A 22,444-nucleotide genomic window follows, 5' to 3' on the forward strand; every position below is an offset into this window, starting at 1 on the left:
ACTCTTTTTTCACACTTCGATCTTATTATATTCAGTTTCAACTTCCTTCCGCCTTTTATTTTTTAAACTGGTTTCTGCCGTTTGAGGTTTCCTTCCATGACTCATAGCGCCTGTATTAGCAACAGCGCACTATTTGCCTTAACTGCATTGGTCCGACATCCAGAATCCATCGGTCTCCACCTTCCCCAGCTTCCTCATTCTGAACCAGCTTTGTGTTTTTGTACATTGGAGGAAAAGCTATTCAACCATTTCCATTGCCATGCGGTCAAGGTAATTGACATGCAGCGTGTAATACAAATCAAACATATTTTTAAATATGCTTTCCAACCAGTGGATTTTTATGGGCGAAATGTGATTACTAATGCAACTTTATGTAGCAAAGCATTTACACAGCGCCTCGTCATAGGTATCAAATATCCGAAGCCTTCTCTGCTCTGAGTTGCTTTGATTGACAGTGAGAATTATTTTGTGGGGACGAAATTAGTCTTCTGGGCACAATGCGGTTGAGTTCGCCATGGCGACTGCAGTGCAGTGTTGATTGAGGTAGAGTCATAGAGATGTACAGTACGGAAACAGACCCTTCAGTCCAACCCGTCCATGCCGACAAGATACCCCAACCCAATCTAGTCCCACCTGCCAGCACCCGGTCCATATCTCTGCAAACCCTTCCTATTCATATACCCATCCAGGTGCCTTTAAAATGTTGTAGAGTTTGCATTTACACTATAGTGTAAAATAGCCAGTAGAACACTGTGGTTTGCAGCTCTCGCTATCTTTTTGATTTCAATGGGATCGATGGAAATGTGTTGCGGACTCGTTACATCTCCCCACCCATTTAACACCATTGCACCAAGTCAAGATCTATCCCCGTGGGACTTTTAACTGGCGACCTTGCCACAATGTAGCCTCTTTGCATTTTGGTTAAAGTTGAATTATAATTCTTGATGTCTGCCACTGGTTCCTTGAGCATAATCGATCCTATGGCTCGATTGGAAAATGTCCCGGGAAGGTCCCTTGTATTCTGGTCAAGATCCTTCCTTGGGCCGAATCCATGAAAGTTGCTTGCTGTGTAAAAAACAAAAGCTATTGCATTTACACGACATCAGCAATCAAGTTCTTGATTGCATGCAAACTGGTTGGGACTCCCCGAGGAAGTGGAAAGCTCCATATAAATGCTGGATCCTTAATTAGGTCCATTTAAGTCAATCCCACTTTACCAGGTTAAAAATCACACAACATCAGCTTACAGTCCAATAAGTTGATCTGGAAGCACTAGCTTTAGATGCGCTGCTCCTTCAACAGGTGGTTGTTCAATCCAAACCATTTTATCAGGTTCTGACGCGACTTTTGTGTTTGTTTCAGGTTACAGCGCTGTGGCTTTCGACGGGACTCCAGGTTACGGTCACACTCCGAGTCATCACACTCCTCAGTTCTCGAATCACGCCTTTAAACATGAGGAACCCATCAACCAACAGAACAGTATAGGTAAAAATTCAGTACCTCAGAGGACAAAGCAACGTTTACTCACGACAAAACAAAACCCACAATGTTTCTCTAATGTAACTGTTGAGCTACTGAATAATAATCATTGTCATTGCAACAATAACCAGTTCCATTTTAAAATCTTTTAGCGCAGTTTGGACGGAAAATAGCATCACATTTAAAAAAAAAACAAAGTTCCTGTAAACTCTTTTCGCTAACATGAACATGAAACGTGTTTGACAATTTTGTGGAGACGCCATAGTTGAAAGGTGGAATGAATAATAAACGCTTTTCAAAGTTGTAAAAAGAATCCCATCAAATGCACTTTACTGATGGCGATTCTACATATCAATGCCATCACTACTGTGACATTGGGAGCAACACCAAACAAATGGTTTGTTGGATTACAAATGGATATCTTCGTAAAAATTGCCTGGTATTTTTACGCCCCCACATTCAGTCCATCATAGGCAGCGGTCTTTGTAGGATTTAATGACTGGGACATTGGATGATCGGACCATTTGTATAAAGATAGCGGGCAAAAGTACTGGGGGAAAATGTAGGAGATTGGCATTAAGTAATGATGCTCGTTTGAAGAGCCTGTGCAGGCACGAATGTAATCATACTACGCCGTGTTAATTAAAGCGCTATAAAATGCCATACACCCTGTATTTTAGCTTAGATCGATACGTTTCTCCTTGTCAACTTGTCTTTTGGGATATTGGCAGGTAAACGTCACTGAGCTTGTCTGAAATGACTGTACTGAACCTTAGTTAAGATGTTATTTAAGTAGGCGAGGCCGTGTTAACTGAGAGGTATGTCAGAAGAAATTGTTAGATATTCATATTCCATTGTCTTACACGTACGCTTTCAAAACATGCATTAAGAGTCTAACACAGTGGCGAACAAGGAGACATCTGATTTTTTCAAAACGTTTTTACTGTAACACTTAAAAAAAACACCAGAGAGCTCTTGTTGCACTTACTAATACTAAATGTTCAATGAAAAACACTGAGGCGACCCAATTTAAAATGTCTATTGAATGTGAGAAAACATTTGTGAGATGTAATTAATCAGTAAGAGCCTGATCAATGAAATCGGTGGTGGGGTCGAATTGATTGTCCTGTAGATACAATAGACTTTTCATATTGATTTAAACATTTTTGTCTACATTGAATTGCTGCAGGTGTTAAGGAAGAGCAGGTTATTGAAAAACCTCTGCACTTAGTTGCTAAATGTCCCAGAGGGAACCTTCTCGCTTTCTCAGTTATCCAGTCAAGGTCAGGTTTGGCATACCTGCAGATCTAAGTGAGGATTTAAAACTCCATGATTTCAGGTTAAATTAGATTCCCTACAGTGCGGAAGCAGGCCTTTTAGCCCAACCAGTCCACAACGACCATCCGGTGAGTAACCCACCCAGACCCATTTCCCTCTCACTAATGTACCTACCACTATGGGCAATTCACCTGACCTGCGGAAGGAAACCCACACAGACACGGGGAGAATGTGCAAACTCCACACAGACAGTCGGCCGAGGCTGGAATCGAACCTAGGACTGTGAGGCAGCAGGGCTAACCACTTTGCCATTCTGCCGGAAAATGTTCTTGTTAATTTGTTTTTAAGCAACCTGTTCCGACATGCTGTGTGACTCACGTCAGGGGCAGGTGGAATTTGAAGCTGGACCTTCCAGCCCAGAGATAAGGACAATACTACTGCGTCACAAAACCCTTCTGCTCCCAGCTAGTACAATTACACCCAGTTATGCAACTGGTCACCCACAAAACACTCATGTTCACTGAAAGGAACATTTTCAGAAAATTACATGTTTATTAGGATACTGGCTAACAACTGTCCCAAAATAGTATGAGCTGTAATTTTAAATCCAATCAGCATTGCCATGGGCAGAACTGCAAGGCAGGCCTGTAAAGTGGGCGATCTCTGAAATCTATGATAGGAAAGTAGGCTCAGATAGAACAATATTTGCCATCCGCTGAATCCAAAAGTTCCACGTTTTATCTTTTATTTTACACCTGTTATAACAATCTCAAATCAACACAAACTGCAGCTGCTGAACATTCTCTAACTCGTCTGTGCATGTTTACATTCGCTTCCAGTAAGGATAGCCCGTATCTCGGAAAGCGAGAGTGTCTGTTATAAATGTGAAAGGCATATACAGTCGTGCTTTGTATCAGTACTATAACTAAATCGCGTGTTAAACTACAGCAACAGTGCAAAGCACCGTATAAACTTAACTAAATTTTTATGATATCGCATGTTCCAAATGCAGGTTACACATTACTATAAAGAAAACATTTATTTGTTGACATATTCAGCTTATCCCTTTTAGACAGAGGTAAAGCAGCATTATGTGTATGTAACTGGAAGAATCAAGTTCTGCTTCATTATCGTCACACGGGATAAATGAATGATTTCCTGTCGCACGAAAATGACAACTTTGTGTTGAGGTTACTATCTTAAGAAGCACCTTTGTTTATTATAATAATTGGACATGTTACAGCCACGAAGTCAAACTATAAAATTATTTCTCAGGGCTTCCATTACACTGTTACCTTGATTTGGAGATGCCGGTGTTGGATTGGGGTGTACAAAGTTAAAATTCACACAACACCAGGTTATAGTCCAACAGGTTTAATTGGAAGCACACTAGCTTTCGGAGCGACGCCCCTTCATCAGGTGATAGTGGAGGGCTCAATCCTAACAGAATTTATAGCAAAAATTTACAGTGTGATGTAACTGAAATTATAGATTGAAAAATTGATTGTCTGTTAAGCCTTTCATCTGTTAGTATACAGTGATAGTTTCACTTCTTTCATGTGTAAATCACAAAACCTTTTTTAAAAAAAGTTGCATTCTCGCTGTTAACAATGGTGATAGCTAGACAATATGTTGAAGGTGTTGGCCCCCTGTGTTTTACACATGGAAGAAGTGAAACTATCACTGTATTCTAACAGATGAAAGGCTTAACAGACAATCAATTTTTCAATCTATAATTTCAGTCACATCACACTGTAAATTTTTGCTATAAATTAAATTTACTATAGGATTGAGCCCTCCACTATTACCTGATGAAAGGGCGTCGCTCCGAAAGCTAGTGTGCTTCCAATTAAACCTGTTGGACTATAATTTAGTGTTGTGTGATTTTTAACTGTTACCTTGAACATTCAACACTTTAAACTAAAGTCACAAGTAATTGAATAAAAAAGAAACGTGGCAAAGCTAGGCGAAGCTATAAAAGGAAATCTAAATTTTTAACGGCGTTATGGGATTAACGAGCGGTATTGGTGACTTTGTACAAAAAAATACATCGATTGTCCGGCACAGATGTAGAGCATCCCGTTAACTGCTCGTCATAAATTTATGATCCACACGAACCTCCTCCGACCGTAAGTCATCCATTGCGTCTGTATTTCCTTCCGGATAACACTTCACATCTTAATTGAAGTTCGTGATTGACAATTAAAATCGCAATTTTACGTAAACAAATATTATCTTTGTAAAAACAAATTGGGCACATCTAAATTGACATTCACTTCCATCTTCACAGCTGTCAGAATATTATTATCCGTCCGATTTTAACTCATTCAGTCCTCACGCACTGACAGAATTAAATCAAGATCGTGCTTGTGTGCCATATATTAGTTAAAGATAATGTAATTTCAAGGCATATGCTAATTCTCCAAGCGATGTTGTAACTATGATTACAACTCTTGGGGACGGGAGACAGTTGAACATATATCAACTATTTTCAGAAAACAGCCTGAACTGATTTGAAAGCAGGAAAGTAAAAGCGCTTAACAAGTTCACATTTAACAAGTTAAAATTACTTTTACAATGCTTGAATCTATGTGGGAATTAACTGACTGACATACTACTCATAGGTGGCTGTTGGTAATCAGCATTCATTTCCTCATTGGTTCATAGAAGCAGAAACAATTCGCCAATCGCCTGCTCCACTATTCAATAAAATTATGGCTCATCTGATTATGGCCTTTTCCTGCTCATCCACAAACTTTGACAATATTGCCGATTAAAAATCACTCCGACTTGACCTGCCTCCCTGCTTTGGAAAAGACTTCCAAAGACTACCAACTCACTGAGAGAGAAAAGCAAATCTTCCTCAATCTTTATTTTAAATGAACGTCCTCTTATTCCCAAACTGCGTTAAGTTGATTTAAATCAAGGCAGATTTTGCAATCTTTTTGTAAAACAATAATTCTTTTGTGTGTACCCGGTTGAATTCTCAATAAAATCACAAGTGACATAAGATGATACTTTAATTTGGGGAGTTTCAGATATGCAGACATCAGAAATTTGTGTACCAGTTAGATCAGCGATTTGCATGTATTTTCGAGTAATCATTTTGAAAACAAAAATACACTGGAGCAGAGCTGAATAAAATCCAAATAAAAGGTGGTTCCATACATTGAAACATATATTCACACATCATTAATCAGGACGAATTTTCACTTGATAGTTAGTGACTAGTTAAGTTGTTTGTCTTTGTGAAAGTATACACAAATACATCTATTTTGGCAGAATCTTCAAGAGAGTAAAATGCAATATGTTGTTCAGGCTTGGTAAAGTTTGTTTACAATTGATGGTAATGATAATTAAGAACAAAAGTTTGTGTGTGGGTTAAACATCTCTTATGCTCCAACAGAATGAAACCCAAAGTCATGAGATATCTGGAGCACATTTGTGCTACTGAATACTGTCATTACATCACAGCATTAGCAGCTCATGATTTACAATTTCTTGGCAGGTTTAGGAATAATTTTTCATCTGTAATTTATTCTGCAGGAGAGCAACAGTACCCGGTCCCTCCGCCAGTGTATGGCTGCCACAACTCTACAGACAGTTGTGCTGGGAGTCAGGCTCTGCTGTTAAGATCCCCATATAACAGGTAACATCTCTGCACTGCACAATGCTGAGTTCACATTGATAAGACATTGGTCATTTATTTATTAATGCTGTTCATTATTGGAGAAAGGTGGGGTTCAAGTTATTTATTCTTCCTGTGGTATACCTCAGTCAAAATTCTCACAGTTTGCTAAGGGGCTCTATTGTCTGGCAAAAAGTAACCAGCTGATTACCATTGCTCACTTATTGTTGACCAGCTCTTTCATTGAAAGATCTACAGTAGATCTTGTTTACCCAAGTTGACTGTACTCATTGATATGTATATCCCAGTTGGGAAATTTCTCAAGTTTAAAATTCTCATCTTCTCTTTGAATCTCTCCATGAATCTGTTTCGTTAGACCACAGTTTTTATAACATACTACATCTCAATAACCTTCCAAATTCTGGCATTCTACTCATCCCGTATGTTCTGGAATTTCCCACCTTGCCTCCACCCACACCTCTTCCCATCCAAATCTTTTTAACTCTCTACTTCTTTCTCGTCTTTTAAAACACTCATTTAAATTAAACTCATTGACCAGATGTCCAGGGTGGCACAATTACATTTTGAAATATTGATGTGTATCTGTGCCACGACTGAATGAGCAGTTGAATGGGCTCTCAGGTCTCTAATCTTGAGGACTGATGTCAACAGTCAGTACTTCCCCCTTATGTGGCTGGTACCAAATTTTGTTTGATAACATTTCTGTAAGTGTCTTGGAATGTTGAAGGCTTTCTAAACACAAGTAAGTATTGCCAGCTATCTGCTCTTGGCATTGCATAATTGATGACAGTTCATTCTTGCACACCCATTTTCATTCTTACCTTCAGCTGGATATGTTGCAGCCAGCCTATCTACTTCTCTCTGTTTTACTCTCCTTCCAATGTTGAAAGTTTCACACAATGTTTGGTAAAAACAAATAAAAGCTATTAGTTACCCATTTCTGCTGGAGATACCTACCAAGGTTCCCTTAGCTCAATGTTTTCCCTATTAATTGTTGGACTGCAATTGGCTAGCCCATGGATCCTCCAGTCAAACATGAGTGCATGATCTCCAAGCTGTGTGTTAGTATTTAGTGGAATGAATAGGAACCTCATTGGCTCTTCTTGGACTCATCAGAAAGTCTGTTTATTAGCTTTTGAAACATTGCTAGATGATTTCTATTGCCAACTCAGACTGGCATTTGAACTCCCACTCCTCTGAATTATGGACATAATTGTCATTTGGAACAATGTCAAAATAACCATTAACAGAAACTGACCAAATAACTTGCAGAAATGAAGCAGAATGTCACATTCATAGGATAAAAGATGAAGAACTGATGAATTAAGAAAAATAGGCTACTTTTCTACCAGTTGTTGAATGTTGAATGATGCAGTGTTTGTAAGTAATAGAGTTGAATATGATTCAAATTCTTTTCGTATAATCTATCATTTGTTGTCATTTAAGCCAAAAACTTCAAGCACAAAATTTAGCCTAGTACTGAGTTCTATGTTACTCATATGAACAAAGAACCTGAATTTCTGTACTACTTTTCAGAATATCATGATACCCCACAGCTAATAACTAATACTGATTTGGAATTTAATGTAGGAAACATGCAGCCAATCTGCACAAAGCAAGCTCATACAGACTGCAACCTAATACTGACCAAACCATCTACTTTAGCGAGGTTGATTGAGGGATCAATTTTGGCTCAGTGTAATGGGGAAGAAATCCCTTACTACTTTTCAAAATAATGCCGTGGAATTTTTTATGCATAAGTACAGTCTTAATGTAATGTTTCATTTGAGCAAAGGCACCTTTGATAGTGCAGCATCAAATTCATGTACAGCACTGAAATACTATCTTAACTATTATTTTCAAGTTTCTAGAGAACCCATACCTGTTCTATTCATTGGTGATGTTGCTACCCAATGAGCCATAATTAATTAGACGCAGGAAATTATTTTACTATTGAACTGTAATAGTTAGCTGATTTGTACAGTGAGAACTGATAGTAGCCAAGGACAAGTACAAATTTTCTCAATCCATTATACTAATAGCATGCTTCGGTCAGAACTGCTGCATTCTTGAGCCACTTGCTAGCCACCTCTGATTTTACATTCCATTTTAATTAATTTGTACATTTTCTCCTGTTAGTTCAAGATTTTATGTTGAAAAAAGAGTACATCTGTATGTGTTACCATATAAAACAACAAGCGGTTCAAGGCTATACCAGAATCGCAGGGATCAGTTGACCCTTGCATAATACACACAAACTTCCTCTTCAGGATTGATAATGTCATCTGAATTTCTTGACCATATTTGTGACTTTCTTTGCAATCTGTTGTTTGAATCGTTATTGTTAAAATGGAGAGATTGTAACTTCAAAGTTGTTGCTTACTCCCCATGAAAACATTTGCTCAAATTTTGAAACTAAAATAATGGCAAGTTTAAAGACATACAGCTATTAATGTAGAATTGTCCAGTATGTGGTGAGAAAGTTATACCCCATGAGTGACTAATATCCGAAAATGTTTATAGAGACCCATCACTATTTTTTTGAGAATGAGAGCTCACCAAGGAAATTGCTGCATAAAGTGTCCAGTGAACTAATTGGAGATATTTAGGTTTGAAATCAAACAAATTAATTCCTTTATTACAAGTAAGATTTATATTTGTAAAATGCCAATCAGTCTATCAGGCCAGGACAAATTAAACTATATAATTTACTTTCTACAGGCAGTAAGGAGATTGATATTATAGAAACAATAAATGTAATTTTTTGTCTTACTTTTCCATATGTTTTCTCTCTCCTCATCAATCTTCCTTTCCCTTTATTTATTACTTTTCTATGCCTGCTTTGACTCTCATTCATTCCATTTCCTTTTTTTCACAATCCTTAAATCTCACCAGTTATAAAGATGGACTAATAGTTCCGTCCTCCACTAAGATCCCAGATGTCCTTATATTGGATTGCGTATTGAACAATTTACGCCACAAGATGTTTTTATGTTGAATTGTGAGGGCAAAAAAATCTGACTGGTCATATATTGAGGATCTGGGAATTATTCACAGCGAACACATGAATATGTAATGAACAGTGAATGTATTTAATGGGAGTACATTCAGAAAAATAAGATAAAATTAAGAAAGGTTAATAAGACACACATGCATCCAAAAATACTTTGAATACATACTTCAGTTTACGTCAAGGGAAGGAGGTAATGATGTAATAGAGGAAGGAAAGGAGCTTATCAAGATGGGTGATGTATGGTACTTTATTGACCGCGAGAATCTGAAAGCCAGCATTCGTTCAGAGTGCACAGAATCTATAAATATGATTTGTGATGCAGTTTTGAGCACAACATTTCATCCAAGTGCTGGCTTGGATGACCTTCCGTGCAGGATACAGACAGTAATACCTGGGCAACAAGGGAAAAGCATTTTTGTTAATGCTCGTTGTGGATTGTGGCCAAGGAAGAAATAACACTGGAAATCACAATGGAAATTAAAATAAGAATTTATGTCACTGCCTTTTTATAAAAAAGAAAGTAACAATGTATTGTTAGTCTTGTGGAAAAGTTCATGCTAAAGAAAAATAAGAGAATGCTTGCTTGTAACAGTAAATCCAGATTTAAAAAAAAACTCAGAGTTAATTATGCCTTCTCTACTTGTTTTTACTCAAAAGTTTGAAAGTTATTTCATACACCCCCTTCACCCACCATCCCCCACCTCCATTACATGGAGGAATTCTGCTGAATTTGGCTCTGGCTTTTTAATGAACTGTTACAGGATTAGGATCAGAGTTGAAAATATATTAATTGTTCTGTAACAATATCATTAGAGCTCAGGTTACTTTTGGGGATTAGACATTTACTGTAGTTAAACTTGAAGCTAGTTTTAAAAATTGCTTTATTCCTTTGTCTCTCTGTGCAATGTAATGATCACAATCAGCGCCCTTACTCGATTTAATTGTTCAGAATTAATGAAATACTTTTTGCCTTGTGAAGGGTTACAATATTGTAATATTCAATTGTAACTTTTGAATGGAAAGCAGGTAAACATCTGAAGGAGCAAAAAATTAGAGAGGAATGAGAAACATCAGAAGAATGGGTCTAATCGGATAGCTCTATCAAAGAGTTGATAGAGGTATGATGGGTTGAATAGCTTCCTTCTGTATTTGTATGTGTGAATGTATGATTGTAAATAACTTATGTGGTTGATTGAATGATATAGTATTTATAAATCTTGCACTACATAATGTCCTCACCCTCTCCCACAACAAACAAAAACCATTCTAACTTTGTTGCAGCTATTTGACTGGGCACATCCAAGGTATAAGCAGTAAGTCTTGCTCAGGAAGATCCTGCCATTTTAAACTGTATCCAAATGAATACTGTTTCTACATACTGGTTCTGAAATTTAAAAAAATAGATTCAAGAGATCACACTTGGACTTTCATCTACAAATTAGGTCGGCTAGATTCTAGGACTAGACTCAATCGCAATGAAACGTTAACTGTGTTTCTCTCTCCACAGGTGCTGCCTGACCAGCTGAATATTTCCACTACTTTCTGTCTTAGTCCTCATAGCAGACAGGTTGTTGGGGGTGACTTCAAGTCAAGGAGGCATGAACTTAGAGTCAGAGGTAGGCCATTTAAGGGGTAATATCAGGAAGCATTTCTTCATACAAAGTGTGGTGAAAACCTCTGACTCCCACAAGTAAAGTTAATGAGACCATGGGCCAATTGAACATTTTAAAACTAAAATTTGAAGATTTTTAGATAGAGAAGGTTATTAAAGATTATGAAACCAAGGTGAATAGGTGGAGTTAAGATACAGAGTCGAGAGTGTGATGCTCAGGAATGGTGAAGGGCTTTTGCCCGAAACATTGATTCTCCTGCTCCCCGGATGTTGCCTGACCTGAAGAGCTTTTCCAACACCACACTCTTGACTCTAATCTCCAGCATCTGCAGTCTTCACTTTCGCCTAGTTAAGATACACATTTGTCTTGATGTAATTAAATGACACGACCAGTTTGAGAGGTTGAATAGCCTCTTCCTGTTTCTGGACTGACGGTGAATGTTGCATGAACAAAGCAATAAGCAAGCAGACACTCCTTATGGTGTACAACTGTTCTAAATGTTTTTATGATATGACATGAAAAACAGGATTTGCAGTAGCTTGGGTGAAAACCTCCTGGTGAGATAATTCTATCTATGCTATAGACATGCATGCTGTTAGCTACAGCTCTAGTAAGTTACTGTCGTTGGAATAACCACAAGAATACAAGTCTATAATCAGGGCATGGATAAATGATAAGTAAATATACTAGGTTGATGAGAAAAGGCTAGAGAGAACAAAAAAAAGTCGAGATTGTGGGGAGACCTTTATAAATGAAGTGTCAAAAAGAGAGTGAAGAAAAAAATCTCCTGCAGCAAATGTATTGGGCTGGTACCTCCCAATAAGAAAAGGAATCAAAAGTCCTGAAGGAATTAATTACATGAGTATTACAGGAAGAATTTGTGGAATTGCAAAGCATGTGGCACAGACCAGCACGAGGAGGCAGCTGCTAATGGGGAAAAACTCCAGGAGAGTTTAATAATTTCCAAAACAGATATGAAGGCAGCATAAAAGAAATGTAGTCAGGATAATGGATAACGCTGTCGAAAGATACTGATATATATGCGAGGTGGGGTCTGTTTTAGTGCTAGATCATTAAAGGTGAACGGCAGCAGAGAGGTACACTGAATTCCAGCTGATCTCTTCTGTTCTTTAGTGAAGTGTGTCCTGCTGGAGTTAAAATTGAAAATTCTTTTTAACTAATGATGGAATGGGTAGAGTCTTCGGCTATGAAAATAGAAGGTACTGGTTTCATTCATCACACCTCTGTCGCATTTCTCTTCTTTTGTCAAGCCACACAGAGCTTGATCATCCATCACCAGCCACCTTGGAGTTTTCAGTTCACGAGTTGAAAACTATCAGCACTTTTTGCACTTACATTTCTCATGGGTTAGTTCATTTGTCCTGCCTCTTCCATATTTTTATGTCAGTCCGCATTTCCCTTCCCCCCCCTTCTAAATAGTGGATTCCTTGAACAGATTACTTTTTAAAAATTTTGTTAGGTATCACTTGTAAATCCTGTGCAGTGATATAAATGTTAAAATGGGCCTGTCTATATTAAAGTGGCTGTGACGAACCTTAGGCCACCCTCGAGGGCAAATTAAACTAGTCTCTGAAAAGACAAATGTACATTTATATAGTGCTTCATAGGATCACACAAGAACCTAAGAACTAAGAGCAGGAGGAGGCAATTACCCCTTAAGTCTACTCCACCATTGGCTGAACTCAATTGTGTTCAGTTCCACTTTCCTGCTGCACTCTGTAACCTTTCAACCCATTACTAATTAAAAATCTGTCTATTGCTTCCTTAAATTTACTCAGCATCCTGGGATTCATAGCAATCTGGGGTAGTAAATTCAATGGATTCCTGCCCTATTGAGAGAAGTAATTTCTCCTCATCTCAGTTTTAAATCTGCTACCCCTTGTCCTAAAACCATGACCTCTCATTCTAGATTGCCCCACAAGAGGAAACATCCTTTCTATGTCAATCTCCTTTAGCATCTTCTCTACCTCAACTAGGTCTCCTCTCATTCTTCTAAACTCTAGAGAGTAATGGCCTAAACTGCTCAATCATTCTTCATAAGACAAACTCCATATCTCTAGAATCAATCTAGTGAACCTCCTCTGAATTTCCTCCACTGCAATTACAACCTCTTTAAGTAAACAGACCAAAAGTGTACACAGTACTCCAGGTGCGGTCTCACTAATGTCTTGTGTAGTTGCAACAACATTTACCTTCTTTTATTCACTATTCCTTCAACAATAAATGCCACAAATCCATTTGTTTTCCTTATTACTTCCTGCACCTGCATACTGGTTGTCAATGGTTCATGTGCAAGGGCATCCAGATCCCTCTGCACTGAAGCACTCTGAAATTTCTCTCAATTTAGATAATAAGCTGCCTTTCTATTCTTCTGACACATTTATCCACATTAAACTCTATCTACCAAATTTAGGCCCATTCATTGAACCTATACATATCTATTTCCAAATGTCTTATTTCTTCATTGCAACTTATTTTCCCAAATATTTTAGTATCATCTGCAATTTTGGCTGTAGTACTTTCTATCCCCACATCCAAATCATTAATATATAATATAAATATTTGGGGCCTGAGGACAGAACCCTGTGACACTCCACTAGTTCCATCTTGCCAATCAGAAAAAGACTAATTTATCTCAACTTTCTGCTTTGTGTCGGTTAGCCAATCCTCTAACCAAGCTAATAAATTACCCCAACCCCCTGTGATCTTACCTTATGCAGTAACTTTTTTTCTATTCAACATCTTATTGAATGCCTTTTGTAAATCCATATACACATCTATAGGATCCCCATTGTCCATTTTGATTGTTAAAATCACTGAACATCTCAAAGTCCTTTAGAGACAATGAAATAATTTTCAAATGTAGTGATTGTTTTGGTAAATGCATCAGCCCATTTGCACACAGCAAACCTTCATAAGAAACAATATGATTTTTTTTGTGATGTTGATTGAGGGATACATTTTGATCAGGAGACTTATGATAACTTCCTTGCTCTTTAAAATGTTGCAGCATGATCTTGAGAGAACAGGCAGGGTCCAAGTTTAACAGCTTATCTGAAATAACAACACCATCAATGCACAGTTCATTTTTTTCTCAGTGCTGCACTGGAGTATTAGCCTTATACTTGTGTTCCAGAATCTAGCATTGCTTCTGAACCCCCTTCCAATTTTAAAATCTGGGGATTTGTGCAAAATGTTTTCTTGTTTGCAGGGATGAGATTAAATCAAATGAATTTAGAGTCATCTTTATTTTGTGACATCAAAGTAGATCCAAGTAAATGAAATGGTTTCCTGGTTTAAATGAAGTTTTCCAAAATCCAGTTATCCCCAATCACATTCTAGACGAAGGGTTAAGCTCTCAGTATTGTGACTGAACCTCGGACCAACAACTCCTGAACTTAATTGGCATCATTTTTCTATTTCTTGACACTATTCCCTCCCTGTGTATTTTCTCAGCAAACTTGACAGTTCAGCATTGAATTGTGTTGAATGATGAGATTTTGTGCCATGGGTCCATACCCACAAGGAATTAGATAAAGACCGGCAAAAAAAAAATCATCTCACTTTAGGACTTTTTATAGCTGAGAGAAAGTGAAGAATGTTATCCCATAATCATGGGTTAGTTTTGAAACCAGAACTGAAAGAACAATTTGTAGTGTTTTTCATGTAATGGTATAAACGGCAATACAAACAGGCCGGTGTCCATATGTCTTTCCCATTTAAATTCAAGTCAACAGTCTAAATTACAACTTTTTAATGCATTCCCATTAGTTGTTTCCTTTAAATATACAGTTCCATGTTCTTCTGTTCCACAAAAGAATCACACATGTCTGGCTCATTTGTTTTGACAAAGACAATCTTACCTAAGTGGATATTACCCTCACCTCTAGTCAGAAGGTACCTGAGAGTTTCAAGCTTCACTGCTGGCATTTGAGGGCACAAGCTGGATGACATTCTTAATATAGTATTGAGGAGCATATTGTCAGAAATGCTGTTGTTTAGATAAAGCATTAAACTGAACTCTTGCCTGCCCTCATTTATCTCTAACATTTATCCCTCCACTAGCAGAACTGTATCATATGATCTGGTTAGTTGTCATGTTGCAGTTTGTAAGAGGTAGTTATGTACAAGTTGCTGCTGCAGTTCTTACATTACAATAGTGACTACATTTTAAACATATTCATTAGCAGAAGTTTGGAATATCTTGAGGTCATGAAAGAAGCAATATTAATGTTTTAAGCCATTAAAAAATCACTGTTTCACTTGTTGCAAAGAGCTGCATTCAAACGTTTGCAATGGATTTTTGCTGCAAAACCTTATCTATTACTTTTTGACACATCAGTGGAGTTTGATGATTGTTGGTTTTGGAAAGCTGCTATACTCCCCACTGAAGCTCTTCCCCCAAAATATATCTTCTCTGCAAGCAGACAAAGGGGCAGACAGACAGCACACGCACGCACACACACAAACATACACACGCACTGACAGCATGACTGCATTAACTCCAGTTGCCTTTCAAAAACATGTCAGCCAAAAAAACTCTATTTTTCAAAACTACTGGGTTTATACTCTTGAGTTCTTAATGTAATGTTAGACACTGTTATGTCTGTTCTGTAAGAAAGAAGTACATCAACCTTGACAGAGTTCCAAGATATAAAATAAAGGAAGAGGTCATCTCCAGGGAACTGTGAGAAAATTGGACATGAGACAGCATTAATGTATTGCACCATAAGACTAAATGTGCTCCAAGTATCTACAAACAGTCCCAAATAGCATTTTACTTACCCCTTTAAAGAATTTAATCTTTTGCGAGTTACATTTTGACAGAAAAGTCTGAACACAAGCTGAGCAATCTGTGGCAAATAGGATTCCACAGTTTCTTCAAGCCAATAATGAGGAACCAGTGGAAAATCAGTTCTAGACATATCCTCATTATTAAAAAGTGAAGCCAAGGTATTTAGCTGCTTTCTTAAACTGATGTTTAAAATATACAATTGCCACCACCACCACAACTTGTTGCCGGGCATTTTATCTGACAGAGCGATGATATGTTTATTAAAAATGTCTTTGGCATGTTAATCAGAGAATAACCACTAAAGGCAATCTCCCAATCTTGAGGGAAAGTGTTTTAAAAGCAGTATGACTGTAATTGCATTTTATGAGCAATGTATCCTATCGTACTTGGCAGACCCACAGGAAAAATGCAGTTCCCTTTCTGCTGAGTGTAGGAGCTTGTCCACCAGATGTCAACAAGTTTTGTACTGTAATCCATCTGGAGCAGATCATCCTGTGTTGATGAGTAGACATTGGACTTGTGTTGGTGGACTTGTAGTCTCGCCATGAGGATTAGTCATTGCAGCGCAAGTATGCTAACCAACAAAAGCTCTTCGAGTTCGGGAAGAAAGCTCAAATTAGTTCTGCTCATCTACACTATTACTATGATATCAAAGCATTATCTATTTCTGAATTTTGCAAGATGGCCACTCTAGCTACTTGAGAATTAAATCTAAGCTGACACTCCTAATGTAATACTGAGCGAAATCTGCAATATCAAAATTGCCATCTTTCGGATTGGACAGTAAACCAAGACCCTCATTGCTCTCCCAGGATTTAAAATATCCCCTTGCAATATTTTAAAGTGGAGCAAGGAGTCTGCCCTGGTTTTCTAATATTGGCCCCTTATCCAGCACCTAAAATGGGGTAAGATCAAACCACTCTTGTGGGAATCTGTGTGCAAATTGGCTGCTGTGTTTTCTACACACAACAGTGGCTGCACTTAAAAACTATTTTGTTGGTTTCGAAATATTTTGGAATGTACTGAGCCAAGAAGGGCAGTACTTGAATATAAGTTCTTTTCTTCACTATTCATAATCAGACAAATACTTGATATTTTTTTCACTTGGAATTTAATGTAGCAGTCTGATAATCTGATGAATATTTTTAAAATTTGAGAGGGATAAGTTTCCTCTGGGGATGCTCTGATAAATGTGTTAATATGAAATTTGTTTGCTCCCAATGTTAATATATTCATCTATTTATTCTTTGTGTGCTAGTTATTCATAAAAAAATGCCTTATTATTGCTGTGATGAATGTCCCAAAAGTACTTCTTATATAATGGTTACATTATAAAGGTTCATGCAATCTGTTTGGTAATGCTTTTACACACCTCTGAAGTAAGTGGGACTTGAGGCAAGGGCACTACCACTGTGGCACAGAGGTATGAGCATGTAACCAACATATAGGTTCATATTGTTAAGTGAGTGATATGGCAGCCACTTTTCATATACACGGACAAGCATTTTAAAAACAAAGTGTTTCCTAGAGCTCCTTTCAATCTTTGAATTCAAGCAATTATGCTGTTGTTATCATGGTTCACTTTCAGAAGCTGTGTGCCTTTACTACACCCTTCTGAGCTTCTCTTGCAGCAATTTCCAGGCCAAAATAATGTTGGGCTGAAGGATGCAGGAAAATATCCAACTAACTGGGCAGGCTTCAGCAAATTCCAGCTCATTAATTTTTATCTGAAGAACAGTTTGGCTGGTTTTATTTTGTTACAGACAGGGAAAGATGATAGGCATGGCTCCACTTTTTCACCTACCCGCTGATAGCGTGTTTTTAAAAAAAGGATGTTTCAATTCTTGAATGTTTTAATTGTCAGTGACTGGCTTTTGTAAGTTTTAAAGGAAAGATTAATGCTTATTGCTCAATATATACCCACACACAGATAAACATATACTGAGGAAAAGATTAGAATTATGAAAGTGCCATGTGTTTATGATTTTTTTCAAGTGTTCTTTGCGGTACTTGCTTTCCCCTGGTGTTGAGGACTTGAGACACTGCAGGCCTTGAATTCTCTTTGCTCATGGGCAGAAGTGCTGGCACCTTAGAAAGATGGATTTGCTGTTATTTTGTGGTTATGGTAGCAGATTTCTCAACTTATGCTTTACTTAAGGTGCAATAGTAAAGCTCTAGTACAATTCCTGAAGTAGGGAGTTCAAGACCAACTTGAGTCTCTGCCTACGTGTGGCCTAAGTACATGTTCTTAGGGTGTTTTCCCTTTGTTGGCTCAGACGTTTCTGTCTCTCTGACTGGTATATGACTTATTAAAGTCTTAGAGTCCTTAGCTGAAACCTTGTCTCTATCATGTAACCAAAATATATTTTTCCATTGTCTTCAAATAGATTTTGATGGTTAGGTCATTGGCAGACATTGGTGTCTGAATATCCACTCATCCACATACCATGTTGATAAATCAGAGCTGTTAACACCAATTATTTCAAGTTTGGAATTACTGAAGCTGTAACTGATTGGACCCAGTTTTCTTAATCAATTGAAGAAATAGTGCATTATCACAGGAAGGGTTATTTGAATTTCAATGACTTCACCAGACTTGACCAGACATGAAAATTTGCTCATTGTTTTTAGACTTTTTATTAACAAGAACAAAGGTTATCTGACTTCTAAACACCATTTTACATTACAGGAAATACTTTATTCCAGATCTAAACCTCTCCCTCATGTGTCTTTTGTCTGAAGGCAGGTCTGAGCCACAGCATGATTTCCTCCATAGGTGGGGAGGAGACAGGTCCTAAATCTACAAGAGTGATCTGATTTTCAAAAGTCAAAAACAGAACACATTGAAAAGAAGATAGAGTTTCACAACGATCGATATGTTGAGCACTCAATTTCAAGGATCTGAAGTGGGGGGAGCATTTTAAGGTGGGAGATCGTGTGATGACATTTCCCAGAATATGTCCAGCCAGTGTTGGCAGCATTATTATGAAGATCATTGAAAAGTCATCATCAGTAACGCAACCGTCAGTGGCAAAAATGTCATGACAACTTCTGTGGTAACATCAAGTGAGTAATGGGGGTGGGCTGGGATGTGACAGAGATGGATAAATGTTCAATGCATGCAGTATGATATAATAGGTCATTATAGGAAGAATGATGGAATTTCAGATTGTTTTTTCCATCCCGGCCAAGTTTATATTTGACAAAAAGGGAAAAGGTGGATTCTCAACTATTTTTAGGAAAGTTTTAGGCCAACGTGATATTTAAATAAAAATAACTCCTGTCCAGCAAAGCAGAGTCATCTGGTCACTCTATGATGCCACCTGAACCAGAAAAAGAATTGAACGCCATGCTGTCGCCACTAATCTGATCCACACCAGCTATCTGGCCAACTAAGCCAATTCATTCTTAAACTCAAGCCCTACCATGGACTTACTCCATCCTAGATTCATACCTTCTTCACTCAGTGAGGGGAGATCCTACGGAAGTCTCTGCCATGTAAAGCAATGGAAATCAAATCACTCTAGGACTAGTTTAGTTTGGGAAACTTGGTTAGCATGGACCTATTGGACTGAAGGGTCTGTTTCTGAGTGGAATGACTCTATGACTCTATGACTTTAGATACATTTCTAGACACACAATGTGTCAAGGAGTATGGGGATACAATGGATTTATCAAGTTGAGATAGAAGATCAGCCTTGATCATGTTGAATGGCCTAGTTTTTTTTTATGTTTCCATGAGTGGAATTTTCCTAGCCCCTGAAAGATGTGGACAATGGGAGTCAGTTCGGAAAGGTGGCAAAGTCAGAAAATTTAGATTTTCGACGTTGAGAAAAACTAATGTGGCTTTGTACCCAAGGTTTGAATGTGAGATGAGGGTTTTGAAAGCGGGTAGCAAGAGGCTTATTTTCATGCACTAACATTTCATTATTACCTATTCTTATCTAATTTCTATGCAGTTTGCTGTTCTCCCATACAGCAGAGAGAAACTAGATGGCAACAATTCCTCACATAAAAGTCAGTACAAGTACCTTGCTGCGGCAGCTCTTCTGGGCCCCCATGCAGACCAAGTGTCCCCAACATTTTAGGGCAAACTTCATGGATATCGGCAACCTACATGGCTCTTGCCTCAGAACTTGGCACTGTACTTGTGCCCGCTTCACTACATTATTATGGCACATCTCTGACTAGCTTAGAATACCACTGCAGACTTCAGCACTTTGGAGCACACTGTCACCTTTCATTGGAATGCTGCTCCTGCCACATTGTGCACAGTCCCCCTCTCATGAGTCAGAGCAAGGTGTATATGAAGTCTCTTCACTTACTTTCTGCATCTCTACCTTGTCTTGCTGTGCCTTCCCTTTGTGCAGCTAGAACTTACAGACTCACAGGACTTCGGTCTTGCCATGATGCTTCACTCTGACACAAGCCACGCAGCTTGTCATGGTTGTCAGCAGTGATCAATCAAGGAGGAGAATTGAGGAGAACAGTTCTGATGAAGAGTCATACAGGACTCGAAATGTTAACTCTATTTGTCTGTCCACAGATGTTGCCAGACCTGCTGAGATTCTTCAGCACTCTCTGTGTTTGCTTCAGTTTAACAGTATCTCCACAATTTGCTTTTATGCGAGGTGGACATGTTGCTGTGTGGTACTGTGCTACATCAATCTCACATCTACTATACATGGCAACAGTTTATGCAACACTGAATGTGCTTTAACCAAATTGCTATGTCTGAAAGTTTAAGTCTAATCAACTCGGGGGAACTGATGTCAATCATTTGATCGCACCACAGTCAGTATTGGGCAGTATCCGAACTCAGTCCAGGGCTTGGACACAGTAAGTTGGCCATTAGGGGAGGTTGATGTCAAGAGTTCAATATCATTACAGTCTGCAGGGTGGACCATGGTCAGTTTTGCAGATCCATTTAGGAGATTTGTGGTAGGTCAGTTGTGGATCAAAGAGATCAGGCTGGGGTCCGGTCACTCATTAGTTGGGGCTACTTGTTTAAGTCAGTAAAGTGGCTGTGTCACAGTAAGGCCTAAGGGGCCTGTCACTAAAGTCAATGGGAAATATCAGGGATCATCACTGCGGTAGACAAGTTGGGTAAGTCAACTGAGGACATTGGAGGTAGTATACTGGGATGCAGAGAGAGCAATTATTGTGACAAGGGCCAATTCAACATATAAGTGCATTGGAGAGCATGGGTTACTGTGGAAGGAAGGGGCTCATTGTTGGTCACCACCCTGGCTTCATCTGGTGTGGGGGAATAAGGGTTGAGGGGAGAGGGAGCAGTGCATAACTACAGTTGGCATGGTTAAGCTGTAGATCTGGGCCCCAGGGGACAATGATAAGAGATGAGGATTGAAATGAAACAGTAGAGTGGGAATGTGTGGAAGCTTAGAGCTGATTAGGTCAACAAGGAATGCAAGGAAGAATAAACATGAAGTTTTGGGAGAGACCCCACCCCTCCAACCGTAACAAGGACAGAACGCCCCTGGTGCTCACCTTCCATCCTACCAACCTTCGCATAAACCAAATCATCCGCCGACATTTCCGCCACCTCCAAAAAGACCCCACCACTAGGGATATATTTCCCTCCCCACCCCTTTCTGCCTTCCGCAAAGACCGTTCCCTCCGTGACTACCTGGTCAGGTCCACGCCCCCCTACAAACCACCCTCCCATCCTGGCACCTTCCCCTACCACTGGAGTAACTCTAAAACCTGCGCCCACACCTCCTCCCTCATCCATCCAAGTTTTACCTGCACATCCACTAATATCATTTATTGTATCTGTTGCTCCCGATGCAGTCTCCTCTACATTGGGGAGACTGGGCGCCTCCTAGCAGAGTGCTTTAGGGAACATCTCCGGGACACCCGCACCAATCAACCACACCGTCCCATGGCCCAACACTTCAACTCCCCCTCCCACTCTGCCGAGGACATGGAGGTCCTGGGCCTCCTTCACCACCGCTCCCTCACCACCAGATGCCTGGAGGAAGAACGCCTCATCTTCCGCCTTGGAACGCTTCAACCCCAGGGCATCAATGCGGACTTCAACAGTTTCCTCATTTCCCCTTCCCCCACCTCACCCTAGTTCCAAACTTCTAGCTCAGCACTGTCCCCATGACTTGTCCGGACTTGTCCTACCTGCCTATCTCCTTTTCCACCTATCCACTCCACCCTCTCCTCCCTGACCTATCACCTTCATCCCCTCCCCCACTCACCTATTGTACTCTATGCTACTTTCTCCCCACCCTCACCCTCCTCTAGCTTATCTCTCCATGCTTCAGGCTCTCTGCCTTTATTCCTGATGAAGGGCTTTTGCCCGAAACGTCGATTTCGCTGCTTCTTGGATGCTGCCTGAACTGCTGTGCTCTTCCAGAACCACTAATGCAGAATCTGGTTTTCAGCATCTGCAGTCATTGTTTTTACCTAAATTAACACACTGCCTGCCACTCATTCTGTATCGTACAACCTGTTTGCTTCGAATTGATCGAGTCAGAAATGCACAATGGAAATGGTAATCTTACTCCAGGTGGGTGGTGTAAGTGACTTTTTTTTTATCTGAACATGCAGGCTCTACTTGTGAGCAA

At 39.1% G+C, this 22,444-nt stretch overlaps 1 protein-coding gene across 4 annotated transcripts in view; it reads left to right on the forward strand.

Annotated features, from left to right (window-relative positions):
* LOC122557695 (Wilms tumor protein homolog) overlaps positions 1 to 22,444 on the forward strand; it is a 94,579-nt gene that overhangs the window by 13,203 nt on the left and 58,932 nt on the right. For all 4 annotated transcript variants that reach the window (XM_043705546.2, XM_087996356.1, XM_043705543.2 and 1 more), the window contains exons 2-3: positions 1,363 to 1,485; positions 6,304 to 6,406. In XM_043705546.2, the coding sequence (XP_043561481.1) occupies positions 1,363 to 1,485; positions 6,304 to 6,406 (226 nt within the window). The remainder of the gene's footprint in view (positions 1 to 1,362; positions 1,486 to 6,303; positions 6,407 to 22,444) is intronic.

This window comes from Chiloscyllium plagiosum, unplaced genomic scaffold (assembly GCF_037043375.1).
Source record: "Chiloscyllium plagiosum isolate Xiang-an unplaced genomic scaffold, Cpla_swu_hap1 HiC_scaffold_18, whole genome shotgun sequence".
NCBI lineage: Eukaryota > Metazoa > Chordata > Chondrichthyes > Orectolobiformes > Hemiscylliidae > Chiloscyllium > Chiloscyllium plagiosum.